Genomic DNA, 17,695 nt, shown 5'->3' with positions numbered 1-17,695 from the left:
GCCTCCTCCAGAGGTTCAGACGGTCTGGGGCCCAGGCTTTGGCAGGATTGCAAGCTCCCCTGGTTCCTCTGTGCAGGCAAGATTGAGGACCACTGGCAAAAACTTCCTAACCTCTGGGGTCTGTCGGAACCCTTTTTGTTCATCCAGAGGCAAAAGTCTTGCATTGAGCCGGCAGCAGGCAAGTGAAGGTGGTGACCCTGGCCAGGACGGAAAGGCGCGTCAGAGGAGTGAGTCTGTGGTTCCAGGCGCTTCCCTCCTTTGCAGACTTTCCGTGCTAACCTCAAGGCCCCGGCCAGCCTCATCACAGCTTGCAAAGCTGAGTGGACACCTCTAGGAATATAATAGTGAGTGACACAAAATCAGGGCTATGGAGAGAAGAGTTTGGTATAAATACTTTATTAAAGAAATATTGTCATTTTCATTAAAAAATACTACATTAGAGAAGAGAGTTTTGGGTTACCAGTCTTTCCTCACAGAATCACAGTGTAAGATACTCATTTCTTGACGTCTCTAGGAACCTTCAGGCCACGGATCAGCAGAACATAAACGAACAAGGGAAAAAAATTCCTCTTAATTTTACTGATGGCCCCCATCTCCCAGGTGGTCTGAGAGTGGCACTTGGTAAACAGTTTGTGTTTAATCCAGCCTCTGCCTCTGACTACCTTTAAGACCAGGACCCGAGGCAGAGTGAGAGGCCTCCCCCCACCCACCTCGGGGCGAGTGAAGACACAGCTTACAGAGGCATGAAAAGTAGTGACGCAGCGAGGTCTGAATGAACACAGAGGATTTTATTACTCATCGTTAATGGTAGTGAAATGCCCTTTGTTGGATACCATCAGGTGAGGTAGGGAAGACATTCCGGAGGAAATCTGTTAATGGGGCAACATTTTTATTTCTGTACATTTACATACAAATTTTCCCCAAAGGTACAACAGATGCGACACCATGCAGACACGCAGCTGTGAACGAGTTCAGAACTCAGTGTAAGCTTGTGCTATGAACGAGCACCGTCAGAGAAGCCCCACCCACACGTACAGAAACACGGGTTTTATATTACAACCTCAAGGACAGGGGGAGCGAAGTGTTCGCCACTAGACATGACACGCCATACTGATTTTCCAAAACACACGGCACATGAAAGTGAGGTGGTGCCTTCTAGACAAGAGGACATGCGATACCTGGGGCCGGGCGGTACGATGTCGCAGGCCCGCTTATGGCACTTCCAGTTCGGGATCGCTCATTTGGCTCTAGGAAGTGGTGGTGTCTGAGTGCAATACTTCCCCTACGAGGTTTGTTTTTGTTTTCTTTCTGTTCTGTAGCCAAACCAACTTACCAGCCCGTCTTCCAGACGCAGGTGCTCTTACTCTCAGTAAACAAAAGCATTGAAACCTTTTTCCTGTTTCTCTTGGGTGGTAATAATTAGAGTATCTGATAAGAGTTTGACTTCAGGAAAAGAGCAAAGTGAAGAAATGTTCAGCTCCATCTCAGGTGTCCACATTTGTGCATCACGTTTATTGAAAGGCTGACAGGGTAGGCTAGCAGGACGCAGGGGTGTGTGGAGGAGCAGGGGGTGGGAGGGTCAAGTTGAAACAGTGGGTGCCTGAGAAGGGTCTCCCTATTAGCCAGGAAGGGAACAGGACTGAGGGGTTCAAGCGCCACAGACTGTGCTGGGAAGTGGGCAGCCGTAGCAGCCTCCCCTGCAGAGCCAGGCGGGCCCAGGTGCGTGGCGGGCTTGGGTGGGCCCGGCCGCCTTGCTCACTTGGTACCAGATTTCCCGGGGCTGTGCTCAGCGGGAAGTGTTGCTGCTCTGGCAACATTTTATAAAGGTGTTCCTCGACAGCTGGATATCCCTGGGCTGAAGCTGCCACAGAACAGGCACCCAGCCTCCTCCTGAGGCTGCTGTGGGAGGACAGCTGTGGGACCGCCTTGCCGGCTGAGACACATCACCTGCTGGCCGTCGGCAAGTCAGCCTCACTCACACCTGCTGGACTCTGGTCCCAGGAGCCCAGGCCTCAGCGCTAGCCTCTTTTCCAGTCACTGATGGATTAGTCCTGATGGCTGAAGTGCTGAGCACTGTCTTTGTTGGACCGGTTTTTTATTGTCATTTGAGGTGGAGATCAGAGACCATGACCAGAAGAGTGTGAGTACTGTCCCTTGCCACCACCTTCCTAGAGATTTCGGGCAGCACTCTACAGCTTCAATTTCCCCCCCAAAAAAAAAAAAAAAAAGTTTACATGACCAGCGTGAGGCTGCTCGCAACTTTCATCACTTAGCAAATCCTTCCGCAACACAGTAGTAAGTGGACTGGACTGCAGGGTGGCCTGGTGCTGTGGGTGATGGGTGCAGACGTACACCTGTCCAGGTGCGGTCTCAGGGGCCTCGCTGGATCCTTCCCACCTTCCCCAACTGCCTACGGGCCTGGCTACTGGACAGGTCCTATTCTGTACGTAACGGGGGTTTGTTGACAGGTGGCTTTGTAGCAAGTACTCCAAAAAAGGTAAAAGGAATTTCACAAGTTTGGCACGCAAAGGCTGCACAGATCTAAAGAAAGGCCTTTGTAAAGGTGAATGCAAACTAATGTTGAAACATGGAAACGTGACTTTAAAAAAGAGGGAAGATGAGGATGAGCTGGACGTGTTGCAAGTGGAGGTGGGGAGAGGCTGGCCAGACAGCCTCCCTTCCTGGGTACCTCAAGATCCCAGGTGTCGGCATGGTCCAGCCACTGGAAACACGTGGCCATGAGTCTGCTTGCCCCTTGCTGTGTCTTCACACATCACCAGGCTCCTACTGATGTGTGGACTGCATGTGGAGGAGACATGGGCGAAGACAGCAAACAGCAGGCCGGGTGGAAAGCTGGAAGGGGAGAAGGTCAACCCCTTTTCTGCCCTGTGAATTCTAGCAATGTCGGTTGGAAGTCACTTCATTGTCTCACCCAGGCCCGAGACCACGATTTCCCTGGAAGGACATAGTCCATGGCAAAGACACGCTTCAAGAAGGGATGAGTTGGACAATCCCAGTAAGAAGCCAGGCTGTCCAGAAAAGCTGGTGCCCAAGTTGCTACAAAAGTGGTGCCTGCCCTTGCCAAGGAGGCTGTCTCTTAGTGGCCTTGGGTGTCCTACAGATTTCCTCCGAAAATGCCAAGAGGAAACCTTTACTTTCTGGGGTGAAACGAGGAACACGAAGAAACCCTTGGAAGTCGAGGCAGGGGCAGCGTTGAGCTTTGGTGAGTTATTGCTTTCTTTCAATTTGTCTTGATGCCTTCGAGAGGCTGGAGGTCATTTGGACTCACCTATGAGGAATCTCCGCTCCCTGCCGGAAGCCCCGCCTCTGTGCTAAGCGAGTGACTACAAGCAGGAAGCTGGCCCAGGAAGGCAGGCGTGGGGGGCCCAGCTCCTGCGGGTGCTTCCTGGAGTGATGTCTGAGGTGACGGCCATCCAAGCTGGTGATCTTCCTGGTGTGTGCTCGAGGGGCGTGTGGAGGGCAGTCCCCCCTTCTGTGGATTTGCCTCTGCCATCTTTTCGAGTTATTTTCTCATTGTCTGTAGCTTAGAAAGTGGCCATGTTTTCAAGTAGTGCTGGCACAAGAGCTGGCTGTGCCCGGGGGGCTTTTCTGCTGGAGCCAATCTGGGAGAGGAGGAATAAAAACGAGCACATCTCAGGCCTGGACGCATCTGTTAGCTGTGTACTCACAAAGCTGTGGCGATATGACCGCTGCTCAATCAAGATTTCTGGCGAAATATTTAAGCTTTTTCTCCAAGAGCGTCCAGCATCAAGTACAAAAGGATGATCCTGAAGGAAGGATGAAGCTGGTTGTAATGGCGTCTGTGAGCTGCTTTCCCTGCACACGGAATAGAAGCTCTTACCTTGCAAACAGAAAGGGAAAAAGGACCGTAAAAAACCATACACAGACTCTCTAGCAAAAGCCAAATTCATGTACATTTCACTCTGTCTAAAATGCAGTCCTGGAAACGCTCCACGGTTGTGTCCTGCCTCTGCACACAGGCAGCCAGCCTGGGGGGCTCCTGGGTGTTGCGAGGAGCCGTGTCCCGTCTCCCGAGAGGAACCGGCCGCGACCATGGTCACTGCAGCATCTTCCCAGAGTGACTGCATCTCGCTGCCGAAAGAGGTGATTCCATTTGTGATCAGTGAGGGGGAGGGAATAAAGTGCTTCTCGTAAAAATGACCAAAATAAATACAAACATTTAATGGCAGAAAAGAAAGTCTTGGAAGGGTTATTTCCAAAGAGTTCGTCTCCTCCGACCTGTGCTCCTTGGACTTTTGGAAAGACAGGATTTCCCCACACCCTTGAGAGGCTCGGCTTGGGTGGGGCAGCTTTCCCCCTCCGGGCCATGCATTCGGTCCCTGGTCTGTAAACCTGTGCCCGAGCGGCCCCAAACCCTTGAGCCCCGGGTTCTGCGGGCCAGGCTACATGGCCTTCATGCCGTTGGCCGTGGCACCCTCGGGCAGTGTGTCACCCGAGGCTGCGGCATCGTGGAGGCCCGAGTAGTCCTTGAGCTCGGCGTTGGTGAGCAGCAGTGGCTGCTCCCCCTTCTTGTGCGGCAGCAGCGGCTGGCGCGTGTAGTGCTCCCCGTTGGAAATGTTCTCGGGCAGGTTCTGGTCCCTGCTCTCGGGCAGCAGGAGGATGCAGATGATGCAGATGAGCGTGCAGCAGGCAAAGATGATGTGATGCAGGAAGTAGCCTTTCTGGTTGTGCAGCTCGATGATGGGTGCCGTCAGCATGCCGAAGCCCGCGCTGGCCAGCACCAGCCCCAGCCCGCCGCACCTGCAGGAGGAGCAAGCACTGGGTGAGCTGCCGTGGCCTAGTGGCTGGATCCTGGAAAAGCTCGGGGTGGACCAGGAAGCCGCCTCTGCAGGGGCCCTGCTGCCCTGGGCACTGCCCAGTGTACCCCGATCTCACACATCCCATATCACCTGCACCCCGGCTGCATCTGTTCAGGGCTACTTTGAGGCAGTGGCCGTTTTTCCTCATCAGTTCAAAAGCTTTTACTTACATTATCTTTTTCTTTAATCTGTTTCCTATTTTTATTGTTTTTTCAGGGCTGGGGGGCCATGAGAACTTTATTTTGAAAGGCAGCTTTATATAATACTACTGTAAATGGAAAGCCAGTATTACTTGCCATAAGTAATATACAAGGAAAAATAAAAGGTAACGAAATTATGCCATTGCCCCAAGGCCTGGGGGATTACCAAGGGTTAAAGAGGGTACGAAGGACGTACCAGCACGAACAGGGACTTTTTCTTTGTCATAACTGGAGAGAGAGCAAGATATTTTAAAAGAGTAATTTCCTCACTGTGAGTAGATGGCCCCCCTGTCTCCTAAAATGGATTGCATACCACCAGTGGAAACGGTCCCATCTCTGAGGACTGTGCCTGAAGGGTCCTCCAAATGAAGCTGTGCACTGACAGAGAAGAACTCACTGCAGCTCTGAGCTCAGGACAGCCAAAGTCCAGAAGGCCAGCCATTGATCTCCACTTCCTGCCTTGTACGGGAGCGGCCAAGAGTCCCAGGGATTAGTAGATACACAACACTTACAAAACCCCTATCCCTCAAACCTCTCCACTTAGACCTAAAAACACATTACTGGGACACAGGTGTTCTGTGGCCCCTGAGAAAGCAGTGCTGTTCCAGGCTGCAGTGGGACCGTGGCGCTCAGGTGACAGACCAGGCTAGAGAGGGCTGCCTGGTCCCCAGTTCTGGGGCCTCATTGAAGCGGGCAGGCAGAGGTGGCCTTGTCTCGAGAACGGGGAGTGGAGTTGTCTGCCAGGCCCCAGGGCAGCGGGCAGAGTGGTCCTTTGGTTTGGGGAAGCTTTCTAATGGGGCTGCTCAATTGTTAGGCACTCCCTGAAGTGAAGAGACCGTTGTCCTTGGAACTGCTGAGGCTGAGTGGGCTGAAAGGGAGGTCCCTGCAACAGGTGGGAGGCAGGTATATAACTCCAGCTCTTGACCAGTCTGTGGTTCTCTTGGTTGGCACTATAGGTAGCTCCTAACTCACCAAAAGACTGTCCTACAAGGTCACAAGATACAAGATCAACATATAAAAGTCAATTATATGTCTACATGCTAGCAACAAAACACTCAAAAATGAAGTTAAGAAAATTCCATTCACACTAACATCCAACGAATAAAATGTTTAGAAATAACAAAGGAATGCAAGACTTGTATGCTGAAAAAGATAAAACATTGCTGAAAGTTAAAAAGATAAAAATAAATGGAGTGACATTCCATGTTCATGAATTAGAAGACTCAATATTGTAAAGATGGTAATTTTTCCCAAATTAATCTATATATTCCACATAATCCCTATGAAAATTCCAGGTGACTTTTTTTTGAGAAAACAGTGAGCCGATCCTAAAATTTATGTGGAAATGCAAAGGACTCAGAGTAGTCAAAAACAATTTTGGAAAAGAACAAAGTTAGAAGGCTTGCCTTTCCAGTTTCAAAACTATAAAGCCATACGACTTAAGGCAGTTTGGTATTGGTGTATATATCAATAGATCAATGGAACAGAACTGGGAGTTCAGAAACTAACCTTCACATTTATGGTCAACTGACTGTAGATGGAGGCAAATCCAGTGAGGGGGAAGGGATAGTTTCTTCAGCAGGTGGTGTTGGGACAACAGGATATTCACATGCAAAAGAATGATGCTGACCCTTCGCATCATGTAAAAAAATGAACTCAAAGTGGATAATAAAATCTAAGTGCTTAACTTAGCTCAAACTATAACGCTTCTAGAAGAAAACAAGAGAAAAGCTTTATGAGCTTGTGTTAGGCCAAGATTTCTCACACATAACATCAAAAGTAGGATCCACAAAAGAAAAAGCTGAAGCTGATCAATTGGACTTCATTAGGATTAGAAACTCCTACCCTTCAAAAGTTACATGTTTAAGAAAAGGACCACAGACTGGGAGAAAATATTCGTGAAGCATATATCAGATAAAGGACTTGTAACTAGAATATGTAAAGAACTTTTTTTTTTTTTTTTGAGAGTGTCACACAGGCTGGAGTGCAGTGGCACCATCTCGGCTTACTGCAAGCTCCGCCTTCTGGGTTCAAGCAATTCTCCTGGCTCAGTCCCCCGAGTAGCTGGGACTATAGGCATGTGCTACCATGCCCGGCTAATTGTTTGTATTTTTAGTAGAGATGGGGTTTCACCGTGTTAGCCAGGATGGTCTTGGTCTCCTGACCTCATGATCCACCCGCCTTGGCCTTCCAAAGTGCTGGGATTATAGGCATGAGCCACTACGCAACTCTTACAACTCAAAAAGAAGACAGAAAATCCAGTAAAAAGATGGGCAGGCCAGACACGGTGGCTCATGTCTGTAATCCCAGTGCTTTGGGAGTCCAAGGCGGGAGGATCACTTGAGGCCAGGCATTTGAGACCAGCCTAGGCAATAAAACCCCATCTCTATGAAAAAAAAAAATTGACAGCACACAAATGGCCATCAACTGGTGAACGGATAAACAACATGCAGCCCATCATATAAAATGGAATATTACTCAGCCATAAAAAGGAATGAAGTACTGACACGTGCTACAACATGGACTCAAAAACATTATGCTAACTGATTGTATGAATCCATTTATATGAAAAGTCAAAAAGGCTTGGAATCCCAGCACTTTGAGAGGCTGAGGTGGGCAGATCACCTGAGGTCAGGAGTTCAAGACTAGCCTGGCCAACATGGTGAAACTCCATCTCTACTAAAATAGAAAAATTAGCTGGGTGCAGTGGCAGGAGCCTGTAATCCCAGCTGCTCAGGAGGCTGAGGCAGGAGAATTGCTTGAACCTGGGAGGCAGAGGTTGCACTGAGCTGAGTACGTGCCATTGCACTCCAGCCTGGAGCCTGGGCAACACAGCGAGACTCTGTCTCAAAAAAAAAAAAAAGGCAAACGTGTAGAGGCAGAAAGCAGATTCATGGTAGCTTGGGCTGGGAGTAGGGATGGACTTAAGAGGAGGACAAGGGGATTTTGTGGGGAGAAAGAAATGTTCCATAACTGCATGGTGGCAGTGGTTGCATGGTGCTGTCAGTTTACTAAAAGTCATTGAATTGTTTACTTAAAATGGATGAATTTTATGGTTCTGTAAATTATGCCTCAATAAAGCTGTTTTTTTGTTTTGTTTTGTTTTAAAACAACAGAACTTCCTGTTGTGGGGGCTGGTCCCCCTGCTGCTACAAATCTCCAAAGCTTTTAGTTCTGGGCAGCGCCCAGGCCTTGCCTCTTCTTTCCAGGAACTAAGACACCGGCCATGACTCCCCTTTCCACCACCACCTGCGGCCAGGGTTTCTGCTCTGCTCTGTCCCCTGTGGCACCGAGCAGCACCGAGGAGCATTGAGCAGCACCGAGGAGCACCGAGCAGCACCGAGGAGCACCGAGCAGCACCGAGCAGCACCGAGCAGCACCGAGGAGCACCGAGCAGCACCGAGCAGCACCGAGGAGCACCGAGCAGCACCGAGCAGCACCGAGGAGCACCGAGGAGCACCGAGCAGCACCGAGGAGCACCGAGCAGCACCGAGGAGCACCGAGGAGCACCGAGCAGCACCGAGCAGCACCGAGGAGCACCGAGGAGCACCGAGGAGCACTGACACCGAGGAGCACTGAGCAGCACTGAGGAGCACTAAGCAGCAGCTCCCTCGTGCTGGGGACTTCTCAGGCTTTGCTGCTCAGACGGGGAGAGCATCCCTGCCTTTGTGACCTGATGCCTGCTCCCACAGACCCTCTCAGGATGACCTGGGTTGACATGGGGGGACGTGAATGGAGGAGGCTTGGGCAGGGGTGACCTGGGCAGGGAGGATGGGAGTCCTAGGGTTCCCAGGTGGCCCTCGTAAACCAGACATACACAGGTCTACGCTAATAACCCCAGGGAGAATCGCAGCTTCGGAGCCTTTTTCTCAGAATGCAATGGAAGCATGGTGATATTGTGTGTGTGTGTGCGCGTGTGTGTGTGTTGGGGGGGTTTTGTCCTATTTTATAACAAAAGAATGGAAGACACTTCTCTCTCCCTTCTCTCCCTCTTATGTAGAAATGGCCGCCTCTCTATAGGTTGCAGTCCACCTATCTGCATCCACCACAGGCCCAGGGGCAGCCTTGCCAGGCTTGCAGCCCTAGGGGATAAAGAGTTGCTGGATTCTTCCCTTTCCCAGCTGCTGCTTGTCCAGCCATGACCAAGTCCTCAGGGCGTCCACTCCAGGCCGCCTGGGTCTGCGCTCCTCCCTGCTGCATCTTCTGCACCCCCTGGACTTTGTTTCCTCACTATTGCCAAACCAATTTTCCTAGAACACAGAGCTAATCATGTCACCTGGCTGCTCAGAGTCCTCCAGTGGCTCCCTCCTGCCTGCAAGGTGATGCACAGATCCTGGGGGCCCCACCTCTTCATCCTGTCCTCTCCCTTTCAGTCTCACTACTCATGGCGCCGGGATCCCGTCTCACTGCTCACGGCGCCGGGTCCCTCAGCTCTGTCCAGTGCTCGCTCTGTGAGGTTCACCTATGCTGGCTCAGCCGAGCTCCCGCGGGCTACCCGGGTAGGGCGCCGTCTGTGCACGTCTGGAGGAAGTACTGCCTTCCGGTACGGGGCTTTGTTAATGTTTGTTCCATTAGATTATTGTCAGGACCAGGGCATCGGCCATTAGCCTTCAAGCCTTGAGTAAACCCACATACAAAGGACCAGCCCAAAGTGAGCTACAGAACAGACTTCTGCTGCCACAAAGGTGTGAGTGCTGTGGCTGGGAGCAGGCGTTCTGGAGCCCATGAGCTTGAGCTCGAATCCTGGCCCCCCATCCACCAGCTTCACCTCCCGAAGCCTCTGTCTGCATCTGTAAAATGGGGATGAGAAAAGCTCCAAGTCCAAATGTGGTGGAGGTTAAAGCACGAGTGTGACTAGCATGGGGACAGGAAGATCCGTGGATTGATTGGTTCCAGGGATGGTGGCATCCACTGAGTGCTGTAGAGGGGCCACCCAAGTCCTTCAGGGTCTAGGGGGCAGCTGGGTGTAGAGGAACCAGCGCTGGAGAGGTTCAAGAACTGGGAGGCGAACAGGATGAGCCTCTCCCATGGGCCTAAAGCCCCCAGGCATGGAATGGAGTCCTAAAAGTTGGCAGAGGGGGCTGTGCCACTGGGACTCTTCTCCGCCCTGGCCCTCCTCTCAGTGAGGCACCAAGCTCTGCAAACACTGCCTCCTCAAGCCGCTTCACACCCGCCTACCCTCAGCCTTCCAGGAACCTCTGTTCCTGCTCCCTGAGCCCTGGGAATCCTGCCTCTCCTCCTCCCGCCGCTGTGCACTTGCTGCACACACATCCCCTCTAGAGCTGCTATGCGTGGGGCTCCAGTCCACACCCCGGGAATCCTCAGTCCCAGCCACCCTTCCTGAGTCCAGGCTGAGCAGGCTCTCTTGGGTGCTCCCCCTGAATCCTCAGGACACTTGTGTAGCCCAAAGACACATGTGCGTTGCGTGTCTGTGTGTCTCTAATAGACACGAGATGTCACCAGGGCAGGACCAGGCTCCACTCCATGTGCTGTCCCCAGCACCTGCCCAGCCACTGAGACCTGGCTGGCACCTGGGCATCTACTCAGCACCATAGTCGGGTTTCTAGACTGGCCCCAGTAATTCCCACCCTTGTGCCTTGAGCGTGCGCTGGGCCTCAAGGTACAAGGTACAGATAACTTACTTTTTAGCAATAAAATACAGCCAGGATAGTGAGATGTTCCTTCCACAACAAGGTTCCAAAAGGCAGATTCTAGCAGACTCTTGCTAGCTTTGACCAAGTGAGCTGCCTTGTGACTGTGGTCCCTGTGGCCAACAGCCAGCGAGGAGCTGAGGCTGCCAGCCCCACAGCCCGTGAGGAAACAGAGCCTACCAGTGCCTGACTTGGTTTAATGGTAGACCCCACCCACTGATGGTAGCCTGTGAGAGACCCGGAGCAGAGGACCCAGCCAGGCCATGCCCAGACTCTGCAGCCATGGAAACCATGCGACAGTGGATGCATGCTGCTTCAGGCCCCTGTTTCGGAGCCATTGGTTATGCAGCAATAGAAAACCAAGATACTCTGTGAGTGACAGATTCCCCAGCCTTAGCCACGGAGGGAGATTGACAGCCACCTCTCATGCAGGCTATGACAGTCATCAGCACTTCACATTAGAAAGCCCTTCCCAGGGAGAGGCTGAAAGAGTTGCAGGAATAGCCACACCACTGTGCTTCATAGTGTATGGGGGATATGGATGAGGAAGAGCAAGAATTTGGGGGATGTCTCCCAGATACTCACACTCTTTCCAGGCTGAGGGTCCCAGACCACCGTTCAAAGACACTGCATCTTTCTGTCAGTATGTGTTCACGTGCCTGTCGCCTTACTAGTCTCTGAGCCCCTCAAGGGCAAGAATTATTTTCGAGGACATCAACAGGCACGTGTTGTTTGTGTTTAATAAATACTGGATGCTTGCGGATCACACTGGCTTCCTGAGTAGGAAGGTCAGTTCACCCAGATGAGTGGGACAGGTTAAATATAGATGACCACTGCAATGAGCAGTAAGATCAAATCCTTCTGTAAGATGAAGACTGAACATCTAAAATAGCCAATTAAGTCTTTCTGGTAGACCTGGCTCCTTCAGGAAGCCACAGGGCATATCAGGTGCTAGGGATAATGGACAGGATCTTAATGGGGACATCATTTTCTCGGAAACCTCCCAGGTTTCTGCCTGACCTTCCCGGCATTACATGTGGACGGCACTGACAAGCAGCGAGGGGACTCCCCTTACTCACACGGGAGTCACATGCAGGAGTGCAGAGCACAGACCCCCAGGAGGGGTGGGCACAGGGCCACTGTGAAAAGGCAAACTGCATGGAGCAAAAGCCTGGCATTGTGCCCGGTGAACCGCATCATACGGATCTATCTTGTTAACCATGCCAAATGAAATGAAATGAAATATATTTAATTTGCAGATCATTAGAAAAATGTCTACATATATGTGTATACATAATATGCAACAAATATACACATGCATATAGAATATGGAATATATCTTTTTATTTTTTTTCTGTGGAAGCAATGATCTGGTTTTCTATCAAAGATTCCTTGACATAGCCGGGCATGGTGGCTCACGCCTGTAATCCCAGCACTTTGGGAGGCCGAGATGGGCAGATCATGAGGTCAGAAGATCGAGACCATCGTAACCAACAGGTGAAACCCCGTCTTTACTAAAAATACAAAAATTAGCTGGGTGTGGTGGCGCGTGCCTGTGATCCCAGCTACTCGGGAGGCTGAGGCAGGAGAATCGCTTGAACCAGGGAGATGGGGGTTGCAGTGAGTCGAGATCACGCCACTGCACTCCAGCCTGGCAACAGAGCAAGACTCCGTCTCAAAAAAAAAAAAAAGATTCCTTGACATTATTCAGTACGATTAGGAAAAATTGTGGCAGAAGTTGGGATGCCATTTTTGGCTTTGTTTTTTTTTCTCTCTTGAAATCTCAGATTAGAGAAAGAGATTGTTACGTCCTTGGTTTTAAGGTTCATTTCCTGCCCTGAAATGTGGGCTCTGCCTGTGCCTTTTCTGCTTTTCTCTAGGTTGTCACTAGAGGGCAGCACAGGCCTGTGTTGACAAGTCAGAGCTGCTTGATTTATGGACAAAGACCGGAGGGCAGGCACTGCCTCCTTGTGCCTTAGGAGCACAAAATTGTAATATCCACGAAATATCTTTATTTTACTAGCAATAGGATCTAAATAAAGTAGACTGATATGCAGGCCGACTTCTTATTAGAAACGGCAAACTTCATTGAATTAAGGATTTCAGAATCAAATTGCTGTTAGCCATGTGACGTTACCATCTTGCGTTGAAACACCGGAGGTGAGCCTCCCATTCCACCTCCTCTTTTATATTACTTAATGTGACTTGACTACATTTCTGTGAAGTCGAGGATGAGCAAATATTTGTAATTTTTTTTTTGAGATGGAGTCTTGCTCTGTCGCCCAGGCTGGAGTGCAGTGGCATGATCTCAGCTCACTGCAAGCTCCGCCTCCTGGGTTCACGCCATTCTCCTGCCTCAGCCTCCTGAGTAGCTGGGACTACAGGCACCTGTCACCTCGCCCGGCTAATTTTTTGTATTTTTTGTAGAGACGGGGTTTCACCGTGTTAGCCAGGATGGTCTCGATCTCCTGACCTCGTGATCCACCCGCCTCGGCCTCCCAAAGTGCTGGGATTACAGGCGTGAGCCACTGCCCCTGGCCTTTAAGATACAACTTTTTAAAGAAGTTGAACAGACTCTGACGCTCCCTTAATCCCAGGTCATCCTGGCCCTCGGTGCCTATTCTTGAGGCAGCATTAAAGCAGAGGACAGATGTCAGGGAGTCGTCAGTCAGGGAGGGTCTCAGGGAGGCCCGTCCGGCTTATGACCTAGAAAGGGCCAGGGCCGCCGGAGTGGGCAGAGCAGGAGAAAACAGGTGGGTGTCATGATCCCCAGCGCCTGCATCCTCTCTCACCTGGACCCCCGTGTGAGGGCAAAGGAAGCCTTGGAGCCCACCTGGAACGTCCAGATGGACAGTGGATAGAAAAGATCAGCCCCAGCACAGCCAGCAGCTGCTTCCAGATCCACCCAAGACCCTAGGCCACTTCTGCCCATGTCAAGCTGGGAGGTGGACACAGTCAGATACACTTGCAAAGTCACCCAACTCCCAACGTCTTACCAATGACTCTGATGAGCTGTGCACTGGCTGATGAGAACCACCACCTGGCCTGGGCCTGAGCGGGTAGCTGGTTCTGTCGATGTGAGGTCTGGACAGAACCTCATGAAACAATATTTAGTTTACTTGGCCTCTATCATCCTTGGGGCAATAGATTTCTGCAAGCCTTTGTTGCTTTTTGTTGTGGAACAGTATAAAAGCATTTTTTGAACTTTTTGCAGAAAATTTCATAACCTCATATTTACTTCCAGGCAGTCCATCCTGGCCCCTTTCCCTTTGCTGCCAGGAGGCTTGTCTGTAGTTGAGTGTCACAGGGAAAGGCTAGTTCTGTGCTACGCTGGAGCTCATGGGCCCCAGGCCGTCCATCCCGGCTTATCGTGGATTTCTCTCTGTGAAGTGGGGGCATGGCAGGGGATCCACTTGCATCCTAGCGCCTCCATGGGAATCGTTCCCGAGTGCATTTGCAAGAAAGAGCTGCGGCCTCCCGATGGCATGGGTGAAAAGGGCTCCCAGCGAGAAGAGGGATTTGTCAGGAACGCTAGACATTCTCCCAGCCTGGCCCAGGGACCCCCTTTGGACTCAATTTCCTTTCATCCTCCGCAGGCACGAAAACATCACCAAGGGTCACATATTTTTTCCAGTTTGTCATCTTGGCTGACTCTGAGAACATGTTTGTTGAATTTCTATCCCCAAATCTTTCCAGGTTTGCATCAAAGAGGAAAAGGAAACAGCATTTCCTTCCGTCTAGCTTGCTAAGCCAAATCTAACAGAGAATAATGATCCTACCAACTGCCAGAGTTCAGGGGTCCCTGCTGGCCCCCCCTCCCCCCGCCAAATGCATAATCATGCAAAGGCTGCAAGAGACCAGCTGGAAACCCGGAAGGTCTGACTGCGGCTTCTGCTCTATTGAAAGACTCGCCTTTGCTGTTTTCTTTGATAAAGGAGGGAAATTTCACTGTCCCCCCTTTAGACAGGGAGTGAGCCTGCGGTCTGCCTGAGGTATCTTGCAACTGCAAGCACTAAATAAGCTCCTGACTCATCTCTCCCCTGTGGCTTATGCAGAAGGTAGGGACAGGATGAGTTCTGTGGTGCTTAATCATACAATACTTCGGCATTTCTGTCCAGGTACCCAGTAGCTGTCAGGCTGGGCCTGTATGATACAGATCCAAGAGAATGAATCAAAGTGCGGATGTGAAGATGCTGTTGTTAGCATGGCTGCTGGAAACGTGGAAAGTAAGAAAGTCCACGGACTTGCCTACTTGCTCCCAAAGCCTTCCCCAGCACCAGAGGGGCTGAAATCATTAGCGTCCACATAGCCCGCCTTGGACTGGAGTGGCCTCTACTGGATTTTCCCAAGGGTGTCACTATTCGGACACCTGGGTTTTGACTCACGGCTGAACTATTGGCCTTACTCTCAAGTTCTGTTTCATGAAGGCACATGCATGAGAAATGCTAATGACACTCCTCTAAGAAGTTCAGTGCGGTATAACTCAAGCTAAGCTCCTCAGTAAGTCACAAACTGCAGGAAAATGACTGCAGCTGAGTGATGCTCTTGTAGTGGAGGCATGCCTTTTTCTTAACCTATATGCATGGCAACAGTAAATGGTGTGTAGCACCCAGGAGCCACGACCCAGGGACAGGGACGGCACCAGGAAGGGGTCAGCCTCACTTTCTGAACTAAAACAAAAGTGGCTGAGCACAAGTGAGTCACACCTTTTAGGGAGGTGTGAAATGGCCACAGACTCCACGAGGGCAGGACTGTGCTGTTGTGTTTTCTGGGCCTAGTGTCTGGCACGCAGCAGGCTCTCCATCCATGTTTCTTACATGAGTCAGTGATCTCACTTGCTGGGCCTTCTCTCTTTGGATTCATGACATCAGCTTCTCAGGTCAGTATAAGGCTCTTTCAGCCTGGCACGGTCGCTCACGCCTGTAATCCTAGCACTTTGGGAGGCTGGGGTGGGGGGATCACCTGAGGTCAGGAGTTCGAGACCAGCCTGGCCAACATGATGAAACTGCGTCTCTACTAAAAATGCAAAAATTAGCCAGGCGTGGTGGCAGGCACCTGTAATCCTAGCTACTCGGGAGGCTGAGGCAGGAGAATCGCCTGAACCCAGGAGGCAGAGGTTGCAGTGACACAAGATCATGCCATTGCACTCCAGGCTGGACAACAAGAGTAAAACTGCATCTTAGTGGGGGAAAAAGGCTCTTTCTACTTTTTAAAACATTCTGCAATAGCTGTGCCGTGAGGTCTCTTAGCAGAGTCGGCGGCACAGGTTCTGGTGGAAGTGCGGCATGAGTGATCCACTGAATTCCCCCCTTGCCAGTCACTGACATAATTCCTGGGCCCAGAGTAGCTCCCTGTTCCCCCTTCTTCCTGCTGCTGCCTGGACAGGACCCCAGGGCCAGGTTCTCCCGTGACTCTCGGGCACCTCAGGGTTAGGTACAACAGACTCCTCGGCTGTGAACCATGAAGCCGATGTGCCCAGAGCCAGAGCCAGAGCTGATGCTGGTTAATCCCACACCAGCCTGGAGCCAGGGACTTGTCTTTGAGTCCCGAGAAGCCGCCGTTCCCCGGGGTGTCTCCCATTACGCACCTTATCACCGTCGGGGTGACCTCCGCACAGAAGAACACGCTGAGGCTCCCCACTGCATGGGAGGCAAACATGCCCACGATGGAAAACGCGATGGAAAATTTGTCCTTGACGCTGTCACTCATCCCTGGGGGAGGGTCAGAAGAAGGGGATGGTGAGGGAAGAGAGGAAGCCAGGCCAGGGTGGGAGGGAGTCCCGGGGCTGCACGGCACGGCTCCTCCCCAGTGCCCAGCGTGCGGCATGGATGGGTGTGCAGTTCCCTCTGGGAACCAAGCCCCTCAAGGACTAGACGCCCAGAGTCCCCGCAGTAGGTTTTGTGGGGCTCCTGTGAGTCCCTGTGCATCAAGCATGCTGGAGCTCATGGCGGCCTCTATTGGCATTCCTCAGCCGGGAGCCATGCCTGGTGGGAGGGCAGGCTGGCATGTCCCCGGTGCCACAGCAACATCCCTCTGCCCTGGCCTCCGTTTGCTCCAGTCAGGTCTGATGTGCCCAGCACGTGGGACAGGGGAGTTGAGTCAGGGTTAAGGAAACAAAAACTCAAGCCACAGAATTTATGGGCCCAGAAGGAGAGTGTTCAACCCATCAAAGCCCTCGTGAAAGGCACCGGAGACCGACCTCGAACCAGGGCCGTGTCCGGCACCGTGCATGGACATGCTGTCAGGGCCATACAGCTGGGGCTCAGCTCAGCTCCCCCAAGGCTGCAGAGAGGGCAAGCGCTCCCCAGGGACACGGGCGAGGGCTGGGGCAGGCCAGGCGGGAGCAGCAGCAGCTTCAAGGTGCAGGGCGGCACTGTGCTGTCCCCAGAGCTGGAGGGCAGCAAGCTTACACGGGTCAAAGGGGGACAGCGGCTTCCCCTGGCAGCACAGACGGCCGGGCCCCAGCACTCCCGGCCTTTCTCCCCCACCCAGATGCTGTCCATAAGACAAAGCAAGCTGGCGCTGGGCCAGGGCCTGTGCTGAGCCTGGTGCCAGGGGAAGGGGTGGGGCATGCGTGCCAAGCAGCACAGAAACAGGGAAGCACCAGTCGCTCTTTCTAGCGGCAAGAGGGAGAATACAAATGTATCCGTATAGTGTCCAACCTACGGCCAACTTCAGCTGCAGTTCTTGGAGGGCAAGGGGGAGAAAGAGAGGAAATGGAAACCACAGGTCCGTGAGTCTTGGAGAAAACGCCCGTTTAGATGTAATACAAGACGAGGAAGCACAGCCCACGCGCTTGGGACTCACCTGAGTCTGGGTGCTGGCTGTACTTTCCAATCACTGGGCCCGCGGACATGATCGCACCCACACAGACAAGGGCAAAGCAGGTGAGGAGAGAGGAGAGAGCACGTTAGGTGTGGAATTAGCCCAGTGTGTTCCCATGTGACTTGGTTCAAGCAAACTCCCTTCCGTTTCTGGGATGGCGCTGGCTGCCAGGGCAGTG

The 17,695-nt window shown here is 51.9% G+C and overlaps 1 protein-coding gene across 8 annotated transcripts in view; it reads right to left on the bottom strand.

Annotated features, from left to right (window-relative positions):
• Window positions 1–380: 380 nt before the first annotated feature.
• Window positions 381–17,695, bottom strand: part of SLC22A23 (solute carrier family 22 member 23) — a 192,733-nt gene continuing 175,418 nt past the window's right edge. For 3 of the 8 annotated variants that reach the window (XM_015449952.4, XM_074038911.1, XM_074038912.1), the window contains 3 exons: window positions 17,500–17,532; window positions 16,280–16,403; window positions 381–4,782 (listed from right to left, as the gene is read on the bottom strand). In XM_015449952.4, the coding sequence (XP_015305438.2) occupies window positions 4,425–4,782; window positions 16,280–16,403; window positions 17,500–17,532 (515 nt within the window). In that variant the 3' untranslated portion in view covers window positions 381–4,424. Of the gene's footprint in view, window positions 4,783–5,039; window positions 6,026–16,279; window positions 16,404–17,354; window positions 17,379–17,499; window positions 17,533–17,695 lie in introns of those variants that run through there. The other 5 variants (XM_045389933.3, XM_074038910.1, XR_012434320.1 and 2 more) reach the window with 4 other exon arrangements.

The sequence above is a fragment of the Macaca fascicularis genome, chromosome 4 (genome assembly GCF_037993035.2).
Source record: "Macaca fascicularis isolate 582-1 chromosome 4, T2T-MFA8v1.1".
Taxonomy (NCBI): domain Eukaryota; kingdom Metazoa; phylum Chordata; class Mammalia; order Primates; family Cercopithecidae; genus Macaca; species Macaca fascicularis.
Note: the sequence above shows the minus strand (reverse complement) of the source record. Positions and strands in the feature narration are given on the sequence as shown.